The following is a 16,181-nucleotide window of genomic DNA, read 5'->3' on the forward strand; positions in this document are numbered from 1 at the left end:
CCAAACCCAGTTTGATACTATTTATTACAGATGTGGTAAGTTTATTATAGTTAACATGACTATCTGTAATATAAAAAACTAAGTGGGATGGAAAAAAACATTGCTATTATTTCAGTCACTGCTTGACGACATGACATTGCTGTATGTGTGCAATCTCAAAAATTTCCATGACATCAGTAAAAAATATGGAATAACTTAAAACTTGAAGTTAGGAATGTCAGGCAACTTAATGTCTTTGAATTTCTGAGGTAAGTTCATATCTTTAATCGCGGCAGCGGCTCTCTGCGGAGCTGCTCCTATACCAGCCTACAAATGGAATACAGTAGGATAAACAGGCAACCGTAATTGGACGATAATAGCTGGTAATAAAATAAGTGCAATGCCTTCAGGAAGAACTGGAAGCAAATCAGTTTCACCCTCTTCTCATACCCTACATGAGAATTAGCTCATTCAATAGTGTTATACAGAGTGGTGGGAGTTAAGGCATAGAGATGTGGGTAATGACGGGTTATTACTGAAAGCTGGCATTACAACCCCAAACCTGAATGATCAAGTGAATCGAGGGATCGTAAAACATGTTTTAGTTTTTAAAAAGATCAATCAAGCGTTGGCAAGCAGCAGGAAGTATGACCTGTTAGATTCTATATCATCCATATGATCGAGGGTGTTATAACGTTGGAAAAACAGGCCAGGATCCACCAATTTCTAAAGAAAGACAATGAAGGTTGATGGTCAGTGGATAGAATGAATGTTAACACCGACATGTTAATCATTGGGAGACACAAGAAATAATGCGTACGAGTTTTTTATATATGATATATTTCAAATAAACTTATAAAATATGAAGTCCTTTGGTTTTATCAATTTTTTGTGGTGGAATTTGGCAAACCTAGCACTATGAAAAATGAGAGACAGCAGGTGTAATTGGTGATGTGCAAGGAACACGTGCTTGCAAAAGTTATGAGACCAAGCCAATGCCACAAACAGCCAAATTTCCTTATTGTCTTTTGTTTAATTGGTTCCAAAGCTCCAAATCATAATGATAAATATTTCAGGTGATCATATATAGCATTACAATGAACACATCAAATAGAACTATGTAAAAAACTACTGGTAAATGCAAAAACAACTGAATTATATGTAAAAAAAATAAACTAGTAACATATTAACCAATAGAAAATTTTTTATTGTCACTCCTTTAAATTGAAGACGTGAATGGAGATGTAGCCTTAGTGATCTCGGAGACTGACTGTGAAGATAGAGGTAGTAATAAAGATATTGAGCTAGTCTAACATAGACCATGTCAACTTTAAATTAACATATCATCGTTCTATTTTTGTTTTTATATTTGAGATTTGGAACATTTTGTTTCTAACTATCCCAGGGTTGGCTTGGTTTAAACCAGCCCGAAAAAACCGGTTTTTTCATTAATTTTTGTGAAAAATATAATATTTTAAGCTCCTAGTGGTTCATGTGCGGTAGAAATGCAATTAAATGTAATTATCAGCTGTGGAAGTTTGTTTAGGACACAGTAGTAAATTGATGGCAGAGCTCAATTTGAAACTACATGAAATCCTAGCACAACAATGAATTAGTGAATTTCATTTTTAATTGGTTTTATCAAGTGATATGATGATCTCTTTACTGATGAAATATAAAGACCATGTGAAATATACTAATCCAATCATCGTCTCTAATAATGAATGAATACTTTCTCAAGTCTAGTCAGTGAGAAAGGAATACTTATCATTAGAAATTAAAACAATAAAATCCTTTTGGGCAAAAGCTTTAAGTTTGCAAACTAATATATCATTTATTGGGCACAAGCCAAAGTCGTTGGATTGTTAGAATTCAGTTCATCAAGTTTTTTGTGTTTTGAAAGGCAAAGGTTTTAAGGCAAAACGTAATAGGTGTGCTGTCGTAACGCGAGGTCACGCAGATAGGGTTAAAGCTCACGTAGCAAAATGTCAAGCTGAAAACACCAATTTAGACAGTGATGCTAGTATTCAGGTGACAGAAGTTGAGTCATCTGCCACTGCTCCAAACACTAGCAATGCATCTGCATTATTGCTCTGCTCTACACTACCACATGACTAATCACTGGGATTAAAGTTCCTACTTATACATAGAGCTGTATGTAAAATATTCATTTTATGTGATAAGATTTCTGCTCTGTATTTCAACGATCATGTTTGATTTAAGACTCATTCTGAAATTTCCTTATGTTTTCTCTCTTTTTTCCCATAACAACTCCCACAGTACCATCTTTAACAGATGATTCCACATATGTATCTTCAATACTCAATCATGCAGCTATAGTAAGTGATGTTAATTAGACTTAAAATTGCAAAAACCTTGGTAAAATTATAAAAACCGTGGTTTTTTCCAACCCTGAACTATCCTGGCCAGCCTCACAATTCCCCTATTTCAAGCATTTTGATTTGCACTCTTTTCACCAGCCAGTTTTGTAGCTTTACTAGCTGTGCTACCCGGCGTTGCCCAGGTAATAAAAAAGCCTTTGGTCAGAAAATTGATATGTATTTAACATTTAACAACATTTGCCATTCTAAGTTTCAAACTGCATATCATGAAAAAAGTTTTGATGGATAGCTTCTGATGGAACAGTAACATTTTTTATACACACATTTCTATGCAAGAATTGTTATTATTAATTCAACATATTCAGGACTTTTATTTCATTTTCTCAGTTTGTATTAATTGTATCATTACCGAATTATCTTTCATTGTAATCGTAGTGAAACCGACTTAATTTAGCTATTACTTGCTAATTATTTCACATTTATATCTAAACCCTTTTATAGTTGTTTGATTTTTTTTAACTAATTTGACCTGCTAAAACATTTTCCTCATGATATGAAGTTTGAAAGTTACAGTTGTTTGACAAAGTTTGAAAACCTTCACAGTTGTTTTTATTTTTTCTCTCAATTTATTTCAACTACACAAAACACTACAAAAACAACTACACAATCGATACTGGCGCAAATGTAAAAATGAGATATCGTACTGTCTTTGTCGGACTGAACGGAGAGAAAATGTCGAAGCGCTTCCCACAAATTTTCACGTCGTGTAAGAAGAACTGGCCTTGACCCCATATATAGTAATGGAACCTTACGAAAAAAATTTCTTAGCAGGGCCATTGTAACATGTGGGCGCATTGCTAAAATAATTAGCGTGTGGTTACGATATATCGAATATAATAACGCTTTGGATCGAAATTTCCTAACAGGGGCATCGTAACGTGTAGGCGTAATGCTAAAATAATAGCTATAGCTGGACAATCAAAATGTCGAATACGCATACAACCAATTTTGAGAAATATATAATACAAGGTCTTGCTTCAATTCTAAGAAATAACATTAACTTTTTCACCAATAATACCAGGCTGTATAGTTTTCTTGGTATCCGGGATTTAGAAATTGTAAATGTTGAAAATTAGACCCTTTGTTGAGGCAAATATTAGCTCAAATTTTACGACCTATAGGTATATCGAACAATTAGTATGTTGAGGTCATCGTGAGTCGAAGTTTGTTCTGCGCATTACTGAATGAAAATTGGTTGCATTTTATGGCTGACCTGCCTTGGGGTTATAGTATTTATATCGGACCCATCTTTAATGTTTCTTTATATTTCATCTACTTTAAACATTTGCTTAATTTATGCTGGATGTACCTGGCCGACTGTAGAGCTTATCTACCAGAGGTTGACGCATATATAATTCTAAACAACTTAAGAGGCAGATGTACATATATATATATATATCTATATATATATATATCTCGTCCCCCTTAGAAACTAGTCCAATTATATTGGAGCCTTAAAGGTTGTATGTAATTATAACTGATCTGCCTGATAGGTCAACCGCACATATATTGGAGCAATCTTTATGTACTTGGATTGGATACAATTCAGAGGTTTATGTATTTATATATGAACGCCCTTAGACCTTGAGGCTAGAATGATACCCATACAGGACATACTCACTTCTGATTTCTCCAATTTGGTCTGTTCTTCTATTCTAGTCATGATCTCAGAGGTGTTTGTCTCAAGCACCATGCCACCCATGACTATCTCATTAAGAATGTGGTGAACCTAACAACATTATTAGGCGTATTCAGAGAACAAAATCCCTGGTCAGTGTAATGATTGCAATGTTGGTACAAGGAATAGGATAGATGACCACATAAGGAAGCATGTTGCATTTTAGTAACATTTCAATATGCTGCAGGGCTGCATTCAAGGGAATCGTGTTATTTAGCCATAGTCTAAATAAACCTGAACATCTCAATGCTCTATGTAGAGGTTAAGGTGGTCAAACATAACCAATTCTATTGCACTCAGTGATTGTCACAATACTTAAGTGAAATTGCAAACCAAGATGTGCTACAACGAAAGCTTTGGAACAATTTCAAGTAATTGTAAATTTTTTCTGTAGCATCTGCAAAAAAGATTGAATAACCTCAAATATGAAGTTGAGAATGTCAGACAGCGTAATGTCTTTGAATTTTTGAAGTAAGTTTATATCTACATGTTGTATATAACTTTCCTCTTTAAGTAAGTAAGTTTATATCTACATGTTGTATATAATTTTCCTCTTTGTAGTATAAAAGGACCAAAGCCAGAATGTTTAAATGATAATATTAAGAGTAGTAATGAGCTAGTAATAACAATAATGATGATGGTAATAATAAAATGGTACCTTATCAACATGGAAGATGATGTCCAACTCACAGACATTTTCAAAACATTTGTCTAGAGTTTCCACAAATACCTGAAATAACAAAGCATATAAAGTAGTATATACAGTAGCATATAAAGTAGCATATACATTAGCATATGAAGTAGCATATGAAATAACATATAAAGTAGCATATAAAGTAGCACATATACAGTAGCATATAAAGTAGCATATGGGTCTATCCATAAAAAAATGGATTTTTTGGCAAAATTTCAAAACAGTAATTTCATTAAAATAATGCTTCACATATGAAGTATACATACCAAACCCTAAAATAGAAAATAATTGTGGGGGTAGTGCTCCTCTATCGTGTTTGAATAGTTTGCTAAAGTTAGTGTATATGCACAAAATACTTTATAGTCATAATGGCAAGATAGAGATGCTTGTACATGGCATACATATTACTCTGAACACAAATATCTAATTGTAATGGAGTTCACAATGGCTTTGCTGCCCGTTAATGCATAAATTAATATTGTGTGCACTGATCTATTGGTGTGGGGCTCTTTTATCAGTTGGCCTGTTTTGAGTAACAATGGTGACAGGAAACATCAATAAGTTTCTGCTAGACTTGTATTATTAGTTCAAAATTAGTACTAATTTGTTTTCAACGCTAACTTTATACGCTGTACCTTTAACCAATTTCAGTTTTGCTCAAAGTTGCACATATTTCCGAAATTTGCGTCACCGCTGTTACGCTGTCACCATTGTTACACCCATCAACTCATATAATTATAGGATTAATTTGAGTGAATTTCACATTTAACAGTAATTTGTGGAGTTGTTGATGTTCTCATGTATGAGTTACTCATTATATTATAAATTTAAGCCATTGTGGGAACTTAACAAGCTTCTAGCAAGTTAGCAAACGGTTGCTACCTTACAAATGTATTACTAAGACTTGCGACTCCGATACTGAAAATGGTTCAACATTTAATCAAATCTACTCATGGGAGTAACTTGTAACAAGTGCTTGAAACAGAATATTGTTAGGTGGAAAGTCTGCAGGTCATTTCTGCTTTCAACATGGGTAAGACAACATCAGCAGAGCAGATGCGTAAATACCGTAACAAAATACGTCAATGTTCAAAACAATAGACTCAATATTTGACTGCCCAAGCTAGTCAGAATCAAAAGAGTAAAACAAAAAGAAGAGCTCAACTTACAGAAGATCAATTGGAAGAAACTCAAGAAAAAGCAAGAATTAGAGTTTAGCAATACAGAGATCGGGAAAAACTTTTGAACGTAAAATTACCAGGTATGTACATTCATTTTTTTTTCTTCAAAAAACTTAATGCTTTACTACATATGCGTACATTATGGATGTTTCAAGTTAATGTTTCATGTATTTTGTAAAAAAAAAATATTAAAGTTTAAATACATTTTTTGTAGCAACCACTTCCAGATTTGGCAGCCCACAATCTGAAAATAAAGCTGTAAAAAGATTGATCGAGCACTTCTAAACAGCTCAAGCAAAGGTCGCCAGACTGTCCATAAACTGGCAATGACAGTTGGACTATCATTGTCGGAAGATGGCATTAGAGATGAGAAAAGATAAAATAAAGCAAAGAAATAGAAAAGTAAAAGTATTCCATTGAAAAGTTTCAACTTTTTACTTTTGATCATGATGACCATGCAATTAGTGATCCAGAAAAAGAGTGCACTTCCGAACCCATCAAACAACTAGCAAGCACATTGAAAGAAGGTGATTTTGTGCTAACATTGCTGCCTGGAAAAAAACTTCTAGGCATTATGTAGGAGTGGTAAAAAGTGTAGATGCCCTCGAAGCTGAAGTGCAGGTTTTTTTTAAAAGAGTGAAGCCAAAAAACACTTTTGTTGTTAATACAAAAATATAGCATGGGTAGAATTTCATCACATAGCCAAGTCACTGTCTCGTCCTACTCTCTCTAAAAGAGGTCAGTAGGGGAGAGCGGGGTAGGTTGGACCCCTGGGGCAGGTTGGACTTTGTAAATTTTGAGCAATATGTGCATTTTCAGAGTTATCTTTCCACATTATATGTAGGTCAAGGTCAATTCATCACTTCCTGTCAATGACTGAACAAGACATGTGCAATTGTAAGTAAATAAGTTTCAAATCTATATTTTCTGCCTAAAAAGTAACTATAAGAAATAAAAACTTTTAGCAATTTATTCTAGATTGAATTGTTATTTTGCCCCCAAACTCTGTTTGAGGGATGTTTACCATGTATTCAGCAAAATTCAGATAAAATTTTACAGCTAAACAATATTGAATTAAAAAAAAATACAATCTTGCTAGCAAAGGTCAGAAGGGGCAGGTTGGCCTTTTGAGAAAGGGGCAAGTTGGCCTGTAGGCCAACCTGCCCCTTCAACAATGTTATAATGGAAAATGATAATAATCTTTGCCTGTTTGACTCCTACTTCAGTTTAGTGACAATTAGTACAATTAATATATGCATACTAATACCATTGTAGGCAACCATGGTTAGGAATTATAAACGCAAGACAGAGAGAGGGGCCAGCAAAGAGAACATTGATGCTGCGCTCAAGTTTTGGAGTGAAGGGGCTACTTTAGACCAAACAGTAGATACTTATAAAATTTCACCTACCACACTTAAAAGACATCGAAAGAATGCTGGTGAGGGCTATGTCCGTTGTAAAACAGTGAAGATGGTGTTTAGCAAAGCCATGGAACAAACATTAGCTACACATCTTAAAGACCTAGACTCGCGATTCCATGGCTTAACACCTGTTAAGTGTCGTGAGTTAGCATATGAATATGCTATCAACAACAGAACCGAAGTAAAAGTACCTGAGAGCTGGCACACAAATAAGTCAGCTGGCAAAGATTGGCTTGCTGCTTTTATGAAGAGACACAAGTTATCAATAAGAACACCAGAGGCCACTTCGTTAGCCAGACAGTCAGCATTTAATAGGCCAGCAGTTAACCTGTTCTTCGACAAGCTCAAAGAAGTAACTGCTAGGTAAGCAAAATGTAACAAATTATTATGAGCCTACAGCATATAATTAGTTTTTAGCCGCGGCAAGTTCATCAATACTAAATACTCACATTATAATACTGCAGGCCAGCTATAGATCTTGTAGACTTCTACTACAAATTATAAGTAGCCTAACATTTAGTGAATTAAATTATGATGTTTCTGGTTTTCAAATAAGAACTATTTGTTTCAGATTCCAAATATTACCACAGAATATCTACAACCTAGACGAGACTGGTGTGACCACGGTTCAGAACCCTGGAAAAGTGATAAGTGTGATGGGAAAAAAGCAAGTAGGAGCTACTGCATCTCAGGAGCGTGGTGAACTGGTTACAATGTGTTGTGCTGTAAACGCTATCGGTAATTCTCTACCACCGTTCTACATTTTCCCAAGGGTGAATATGAAACAACACTTTCTAAATGGGGCTCCTGCAAGTGCAAAGGGAGTGGCTTGTAAAACTGGGTATATGAACAGCGATATATTTACAAATGAATACTTACCATTCTTCATTAGTCATGCAAAGCCATGCAGCAGCGAACCAACTCTGCTAATTCTTGACAATCACAGTTCACACATATCTCTTCAGTCAATCGAATTATGCAAAGAGAAGCATATCATCTTATTAACTCTCCCTCCTCACACTTCCCACAGACTTCAGCCCCTAGATCGTAGTGTATATGGTCCTCTGAAGCGTTACCTTAACTCAACTATGGATGAATGGCAGCGAAGTAATCCTGGGCGTGCTATAACCATATATGAAATGGCACAGCTATCAGGTGTAGCTTTTACAAAGAGTGTCACAAATGCTAACATTATAGCTGGGTTTCGCGCAACAGGCATATATCCCTACAATGCAGACATATTCGATGACAGTGAGTTTCTCCCTGCTGATGTGACCGACCAACCAGATCCTGAAAGACATCAACCACAACCGGATGCAGAGCCACAACCGGATGCTAGACATCAACCAGATAATGAGCCACAGTCTGATCCAGAGCCACATGTAGAGCCACAGGCTTCTACATCTACTCATCCCTCACCTTCTTCCAGTAATATACATGTAGGTGAACCAATACCATCAACATCTGCACAAACACCAATAGAGCAGAGGCGAGTATCAACCTCGCATATAACTCCAGAGCAGCTTATGCCATTGCCTAAAGCTGGCATTCGCCAAAAAAAGAACACCAAAAGAAGGAAAGTAGCATCTGCTATTCTAACTGATACACCGGAAAAAAACAGAATTGCAGAGCATGCTGCAGCAAAAGTATCCAAACAACCTGCAAAGAGGAGAAAAACGGCACCCATTCCTGAATCCTCAGATGACGATGATATCTTGCCAATAGCATTAACGGACTCGGAGTCTGGAGAAGATCCGTTCGATCCTGAACAGCAACAGGAAGATCTGGGGGAAATTACCAAAGGCTGCTATGTGCTAGTAAAATATCCTGCTGGCAGGAAGACAATATTTTATGCCGGGTCTGTATTAGATGTTAAAGAGGATGACAGATTTGAAGTTAACTTTCTACACAAGGTCAGCAGCAGTAGACAATGTGCCTTTCAGTATCCAGATAAGGAGGACCGTGACTGCATACCTAAAGATGATATTGTGTTAAATTTGGGCGACCCAGTATCTACAGGGGGAACTTTAAGAGCAATAAGACGCATCATGTTCAACGTAGATTTGAGCAAGTTCTATGACGATCTGAGATGACTTGATTATTAGATACCAATTTTGAGTAAAATTTTATTTCTCTGTATTGGATACAAAGATTGAGCAAGATTTTATGTATTTCTGTTTTAAAAGCACTTCTTTGCTGGGACTTTTTCTGGTTCTGGTACCAACTTTATGGTATAGAACATTTTATTTCACTGTTTTAATAATTCTGTCTTCTACCATAATTCAACTTTATCTTATTCACCTTGGCTGTGTTAAATAAAACTTTCATATCACATCTTATTTTGCGCATAACCTGAGCTTAATAATGGATAGTCCAACCTGCCCCACTATGGGGTCCAACCTACCCCGCATGCGGGGCAGGTTGGACTTTTGAACTTGTTGTGCAAGAGCAAGAATAACTCTTTCAAAAAAATTCCCAGAAATTTAACAAAGGACCACAGTGGTGTCAACAAGTGAATGTAGTGTCACACAAAATTCCATGAAAATGTGATAAAAAACACAGCAGCAATAGCAAGAAACCTAAAAAGGGGTCCAACCTACCCCGCTCTCCCCTACTGTTTTACAGAAGATTTAGAGCAGGCAGAATGATCTAAAACATTTTGTTAGTACATTCTCCCAATTACATGATCAATATTCATTTTTTCATCTTACGTTATTTAAGCTTAACCATGTTTGTCATGTATTATTACTATTGTATTATTACATTTTATGCTTTGAAACCAATAAAAAACATTTCAAGTTAAGGCTTGTCTATATATATTGTAATCATTAGCTTTAATACCATTATTGATCTCATTGCAGTGAACTTAAATACTTTTAAGTTTACAGAATATAAGAAGCGTAATGATGGTGACAATCGAATGTAACAGCGGTGACATGTTTACAAGCATGTAGTTCACAACTACCATCTAACATCTGGATAAATTTTAGTGCATATGTCAGCAAGCTTCTTTAAAATAAGGCAAATAAGTTTTTATAATTGTGCTTCCCACCAAATCAGAGAGTTTTAAAGATAAGCAACTAGCTCTTCAAAATGCATATTTCTCTGATGTAACGCGAGTGACACACTAACTAAAAGATTTCTCAGTAAAAATTAACTTTAGTGTGACATATTATACATCATTCAAAAGAGCTTGTTGAGCTCTATAAGAATATCTGTTTTAAAATCATTTTAAATGCAATACCAATATTTTATAAATAAATTTCTGCTGTAATTGTAACAATGGTGATTATGGATAGACCCATATACAGTAGCATATAAAGTAGCATATACAGTAGCATAACCAGTAGCATTTAAAATAGCGTATACAGTAGCATATGAAGACAACCCAGTTTGCAATACCAAAAACTAACAATTACAATGAGAAAAAAATTTGTTCTTATAAACGGCATTATTACACTGAAAATAAAAATGATTGAATTTAAAACAGCAGTAAAGGCGCATATGTTACCTGGATAAGGTCGAGAATTCCAAGTTCACTTTCTGACGAGTCGACGCAGAAGACAAAATAGAGTGTCGCGTAATGCCTATATATAAGTTTAAAGTCTGAACCGCCGATTAGTGACCCGCCTTCAAGGAAGTTACAGATGTTGTCATCTCGTCTACTAACAAGCTGAAATGTCTCTGTTACGATACTTTGTTGCTCATCTTCAGGCTAAAAATATGAGATCAACAGTGTTATTACAGAATAAAAATCAAATTACTTATCTGATAATCCTTTCACTTCGCGTCTTAACTATTGTTTTAACTATTCTCTATTGCATCTTTAGTAAGTTTGTTGTGAACAACACTATTATCGCTATTGCTATCTAGCCCCCATATTTACAAACTTATATTATGTTTATAAACAAACGAGGAGCTATGACAAACATCACACTTATACACAATAATGACCATGTATGTTCTCAACATTTAATAAACAATGTTTGCGGTCACAACCTCAGTCTACAGACATTGTTTGTTAAATATCACTCAAATAACCACTGATGAATAGGAATGTGAATGCTATTAAAACCAAATATTTGCTATCAGATAATTCAGATATCAAGAGTTTCATTCACTTGACAAAATCTTAAAACAGCCAAAAAATAAATAAATAATGAATCTATCAGAGTTGGCTCAGTTTAAACCCAGGGTTTACACCAATCGGTTTAAACCAGCCGGGAAAAATTATGTTTTTGGTTTTTTCATTTTTTTTTGTGAAAACTAATATTTTAAGCTCCTAGGGGTTGCTGTGTGTTAGAAATAGCAATTCTATGTAATTGTCAGCTATGGAAGTTCATTTAGGACATAGTAGTAAGGTGGTGGTAGACCTCAAATGGCAACTACAGCAACTCCTAGCACAACAATGAATTAGTGAATTTCATTCTCAATTGTTTTTATCAAGTCATATGATGATCCCTTTACTAACTAGTAAAATATGAAAACCATGTGAAATCATCCTCTCTAATAATGAATGAAAACTTTCTCAAGTCTGGCCAGTGAGAGAATATTGCTTATAATTAGAAATTAAAACAATAAAATCCTTTTAGACAAAAGCTTCAGGTTTGAAAACTAATAAATTTCTTTCGGTGGGTGCAAGCCAAAGTATTTGGATTGTTAGAATTCAGTTTATAAAGTTTTTCATGTTTCGAAAAATCAAAATGCTAGCATTGAGCAGATATTGTGACCATTTGGGTTTGTCCATTCAAAATTCAGAAATAGACTGGGTCCAGTAAAAGCTAGAAAACTTGTATCTATTTATCATATGACCAATACCTAAGTACATATTCAGTCACTACTACTACCCTTCCGGATTTACAAAATTTTTGCTTTAATTTTAGCAATAGTAGATCATTGTGCTCTGCTCTTCACTACCACACAATTAATCACTGGGATTAAAATTCCTACTAGTACATAGAAATGTATGTAATATATACAGTTTAATATAATACAGTTGTAATGTTGTAATATATACAGTATATATTCACTTTAAGTGATAAGATTTTTGCTCTGTATTTCTTCATTCACGTTTTATTAAAGGTTTATTCTGAAATTTCCATGTTTGCTCTCCTTTTTCTTATAACTCCCACAGTGCCATCTTAAACAGATAATTTCACATATACATGTTCAATACTCAATCATGCAACTATAGTAAGTGATGTTAATTGGAAAAACCTTGGTCAAATTATATAAACCATAAAAAACCAGTTTATACCAAAAACCTGGTTTATTCGTTTTTTTTTTATAAAAACCATGTTTTTTTCCAATCCTGGAATAAATATTGATAATGCACAAGCAATATAAATGTGTGAAGTGAGTCGTCAGCAGTCAGGCCTGCCAACCCAAGAGTGGGGCAATGCGTGAGATTTGGTTTTGAGGCAATTGATGTATCAATGATAGCATATATAAAATTGTGGAAATTGGGGCAAAAATCTCACGCATTGTCATTTTTTCTTTGGGGTGATTGCGTGAGTCTCACGCCCAATGCGTGAGAGTTGGCAGGTATGTCAACAGTATTTATTAGTTAGCATTTAATAGACACAAACTTACATAATGTTGATAGAATTTCGACAATCTTGGCTTTCCATGATTATTAAAAACAAGTATAGCTTTTATCATCTTTGCATTGAACGGGTAAGAGACATGCAATTACAGAAAGTTGAGAAAGGCAAAACGCTAGTACATGTACAAGCTAATGAGAACAGACGTATTAAACCGGAAATTTAAACTCAAATTTGCATTGACCTAGCGTTTTTATCAAATATAGCGATGCGGGACGTACATGGAATTTACCCTCGCTGCTCTTGAGAGCTTTAACGACCCTTAAAACTTGATATTTAGTTAGTTAGCATTTTTTTATTTTGTTGGTAACAAAATAACAAAAAATTTTGTTTGCAAACATATTATTAAATAAAATAAGACTTGTAAAAGTATTCTGCATACAAGATAGCAGTGAGCAATTTATGTTCAGTTTGAGATTACTTGCTAAACACCTAAAGAAAATTCACGTGAGAGGATGACTTCAAACACGTTATACGGATAACTTATACAGAAATAAATAATACTACATAATAATAATAATAATATACTACATAATAATACTACATAATAATGATACTACATACAAGCAGTACTGTATTGCCCTATTGAGAGACTCCGAAACCATCCGGAGCACTTTTCTTCTGTCAAAGTCTCGGAAATTGCGAAATCGGCAGTGTACATAGTGGAAGTCATTACGTGGCACTAAAATTCACAGACCCGTATTCTCTGAGGCGGCTGGGCAGTTGAGTCGCCCCAGCTTTTTAGTGATCTTCGGCGGCTAATTAGAAAGAATTTCAGTCTAAGCTCATTCACTTGGAATTTCCAACAACTAATTAATTACCTAGCGCTCTAGCGCTACGAGCGATGAAGTGGAGAGGCTCAATAATTATCTAGTATTGGTTTTGTCTGCCACCAATGCAGTGGGCGAGAGATACTTTTCAAACAATCCAAACATCGATGAGGAACACTATGGGGCAGGTTGTCTAAATAATCTTCTAATATTACACATATATAAAGATGTTGAAATAGATACAAAATCAGTTGTGAAAGATTTCTGCCATGGACACATTGGCAGAAGAAGAGCTTTTTAAAAGACAAGTGTCAAGCTATAACAATCAATCTTCTATGTACACATGTACATGTATATTTGTGTTTGCAGGCCAATTTTGTTGCTCATTGTATTCCTAGGTGGCCATAATGTAAACATAGTAAGTTTTAAGCAGGCCAAGTAATCTATTTGTTGTCTTTTCCTGGTGCATGTAATATATTATTTAAACTTATTTTTGTAACTGAAACAGGTGCTCTTAAATTTAGTTTTTAAAAGACAAATGTCAAGCTATAACAATCAATCTTCTATGTACACATGTACATGCATGTATATTTATGACTATAAATGTAAATATACATATATATATATGGTTACAATTCAAACCCATGTAACTCTGTAGCTAGCTCTCTTTGCAAGACTCAAAATGACTTACCTTGGCAGAACCTGAATATCCACCTTAAATAATATAAAATACACTTTAAAATGCTCTAATTTTGCTCTTAATTCTCAAAATTTTCTCGGTTGAGGGCCCCCGAACCCTCCTTCTCTGGGAGGGCGTTTCAGTTCCACTTCCAGACCCTCCCCACACGGGCGAGTCGGGCCTTCGGCCCTCTGGCAACTACTAATTGACAGTCTCCTGACCACTTTTTCTTTGCACAATACAGCCCTGCATACAAGTGTTAATGTCTGAAAACTAGATTCTCCATGAGTATTGATTGTGGCAAGATCGATTTTTAATTAATAACTGGATGACTATAACATGGTCTGTATCATATGTCTATGTGAGTATCATCAATGTTTACTTTTATGGTATATCTGCAGTGGGTTAATTATGTTTTTAATTGATTTTTTTATTTTTTTTATTTGATATTTTAACTTGATATTTAATAAAATGACTATACATAAAACTATTATACGTGTATAGATTTTGATTTTAAAACGAATGTATATATAGTAACGTTTTATATAAATACATAATATGTATATATAATAAATGTGTTCAGAGATTACACCTACAAAACATTGCGCCTATGAGAGGTTACGCCTACAAGTGATTTTTCCTACTAGATATCACGTCTACAAGTGATTTTGCTTACAGGAGATTACGCTTTGTTGTATGGAGATACTGTGAAAACAAGATACCAACAGGGAATGTAGCCAGAGTGCCAGACCACAGAATAAGCATATAATACCTACATGTACAAGCAGCAAGACGCCTAAAAGAAATAAAATGATTCGACAATTGGCAACGTCAAAAAAAAAATAGAAACTTCAGAATTGGAAGAAATCAATCATAGAAACTGCGTCAACACCAGATAGAGAACATGCCAAAGGGAAGTTGAAGCAATTAAACCTATCAACCACCATCATCAAAAAGCCACCAGAGAAACATTAGAGACAAATCAAATAAGTCACATACAGATCTGCCACTCCTGTCAAACATGATCTAGATACCAGGAGTAAATCACGAGCTCCACCCTCCATATCTACATCAAGCGCACCAGCTGAAGACTTACGCAGGCAAGATATCTTCACACGCCTGACATAAAACATTGAACCTTAACACTCAACCTACATCCACAGGCTAGCCATCTTACATGCCAGACATCTATAAAAGGGAACAGCTCCAATGACTCAGCGGCTCTAGCTTAAGCTCTGGCTCTCTCTCTCTTCTCGAAGGCCTCCTTGAACGCTTTCCCATCTGCTTGCTGAGGAGCCTCTCTCTCTCTCTCTTCTCTACCGATGGAGCCTCCTTCTCCTTCATCAGCTGAGCCTCTTCTACACCACTATCTCAACTGCTGACACTCTCTACATATGGCCTCTCACGACTCTCGTTAGTCTGTCGAAACTCACAGATGTACAAGAGTGATCAACAAGCATAGACGACCGTTCGAGTAAGGATGTAATTTTTATTAGCTTTTCTAATTGTTTGTCATTGATATTATTGTTTTAGAATTTTGTTAGCTGTGTATTTCATTGTTTGACTTATAGAGTAAAGAAGTAAGTTTGACTGGTAGATATTAGTAATGCTTACAATAGCTTAACACCTTCACTTGTACCTGAACCAGTAATAATCAAATTAGTTCCCACAAGCTAAGCAAAAGTGCACAAACTGAACATAGTCAAAATAGATTAATTGGACAAGCAATTCAACACTCATGTTGTGTGTGAATTCGGATTAGTTATGCATAACA

General features: G+C 35.1%; 2 protein-coding genes across 3 annotated transcripts; one reads left to right on the forward strand and one right to left on the reverse strand.

The window, feature by feature from the left end:
* Nucleotides 1-5: 5 nt before the first annotated feature.
* On the reverse strand, nt 6-13,113 carry LOC137401150 (AP-3 complex subunit sigma-1-like). Of its 2 annotated transcripts, XM_068087525.1 has the most exons (6): nt 12,948-13,113; nt 10,867-11,070; nt 4,718-4,789; nt 4,003-4,110; nt 632-705; nt 6-306 (listed from the first exon to the last, which is right to left on the reverse strand). In XM_068087525.1, exons 1-6 carry the CDS (start codon nt 13,014-13,016, stop codon nt 297-299), a joined length of 537 nt encoding a protein of 178 aa, XP_067943626.1. In that variant the 5' UTR covers nt 13,017-13,113; the 3' UTR covers nt 6-296. The 2 variants fall into 2 exon arrangements, with proteins under 2 accessions (XP_067943626.1, XP_067943625.1); XM_068087524.1 differs by lacking the exon at nt 632-705.
* On the forward strand, nt 7,588-9,898 carry LOC137400160 (uncharacterized). The gene is made up of 2 exons (XM_068086476.1): nt 7,588-7,718; nt 7,927-9,898. Exons 1-2 carry the CDS (start codon nt 7,600-7,602, stop codon nt 9,446-9,448), a joined length of 1,641 nt encoding a protein of 546 aa, XP_067942577.1. The 5' UTR covers nt 7,588-7,599; the 3' UTR covers nt 9,449-9,898.
* Nucleotides 13,114-16,181: the final 3,068 nt, after the last annotated feature.

The sequence above is a fragment of the Watersipora subatra genome, chromosome 7 (genome assembly GCF_963576615.1).
Source record: "Watersipora subatra chromosome 7, tzWatSuba1.1, whole genome shotgun sequence".
Classification (NCBI taxonomy): Eukaryota; Metazoa; Bryozoa; class Gymnolaemata; order Cheilostomatida; family Watersiporidae; genus Watersipora; species Watersipora subatra.

What these genes read in the sequence shown, in the direction of transcription:
- LOC137401150 (XM_068087524.1), bottom strand. Translation starts at nt 13,016, where the DNA reads ATGATAAAAGCTATACTTGTTTTTAATAATCATGGAAAGCCAAGATTG. An exon ending in CGAAATTCTATCAACATTAT is followed by an intron (nt 11,071 to 12,947) that starts GTAAGTTTGTGT and finishes TCATATTTTTAG; the next exon opens with CCTGAAGATGAGCAACAAAG. An exon ending in CCAAATTGGAGAAATCAGAA is followed by an intron (nt 307 to 4,002) that starts GTGAGTATGTCC and finishes TTCCATTTGTAG; the next exon opens with GCTGGTATAGGAGCAGCTCC.
- LOC137400160 (XM_068086476.1), top strand. Translation starts at nt 7,600, where the DNA reads ATGAAGAGACACAAGTTATCAATAAGAACACCAGAGGCCACTTCGTTA. An exon ending in CTCAAAGAAGTAACTGCTAG is followed by an intron (nt 7,719 to 7,926) that starts GTAAGCAAAATG and finishes TATTTGTTTCAG; the next exon opens with ATTCCAAATATTACCACAGA.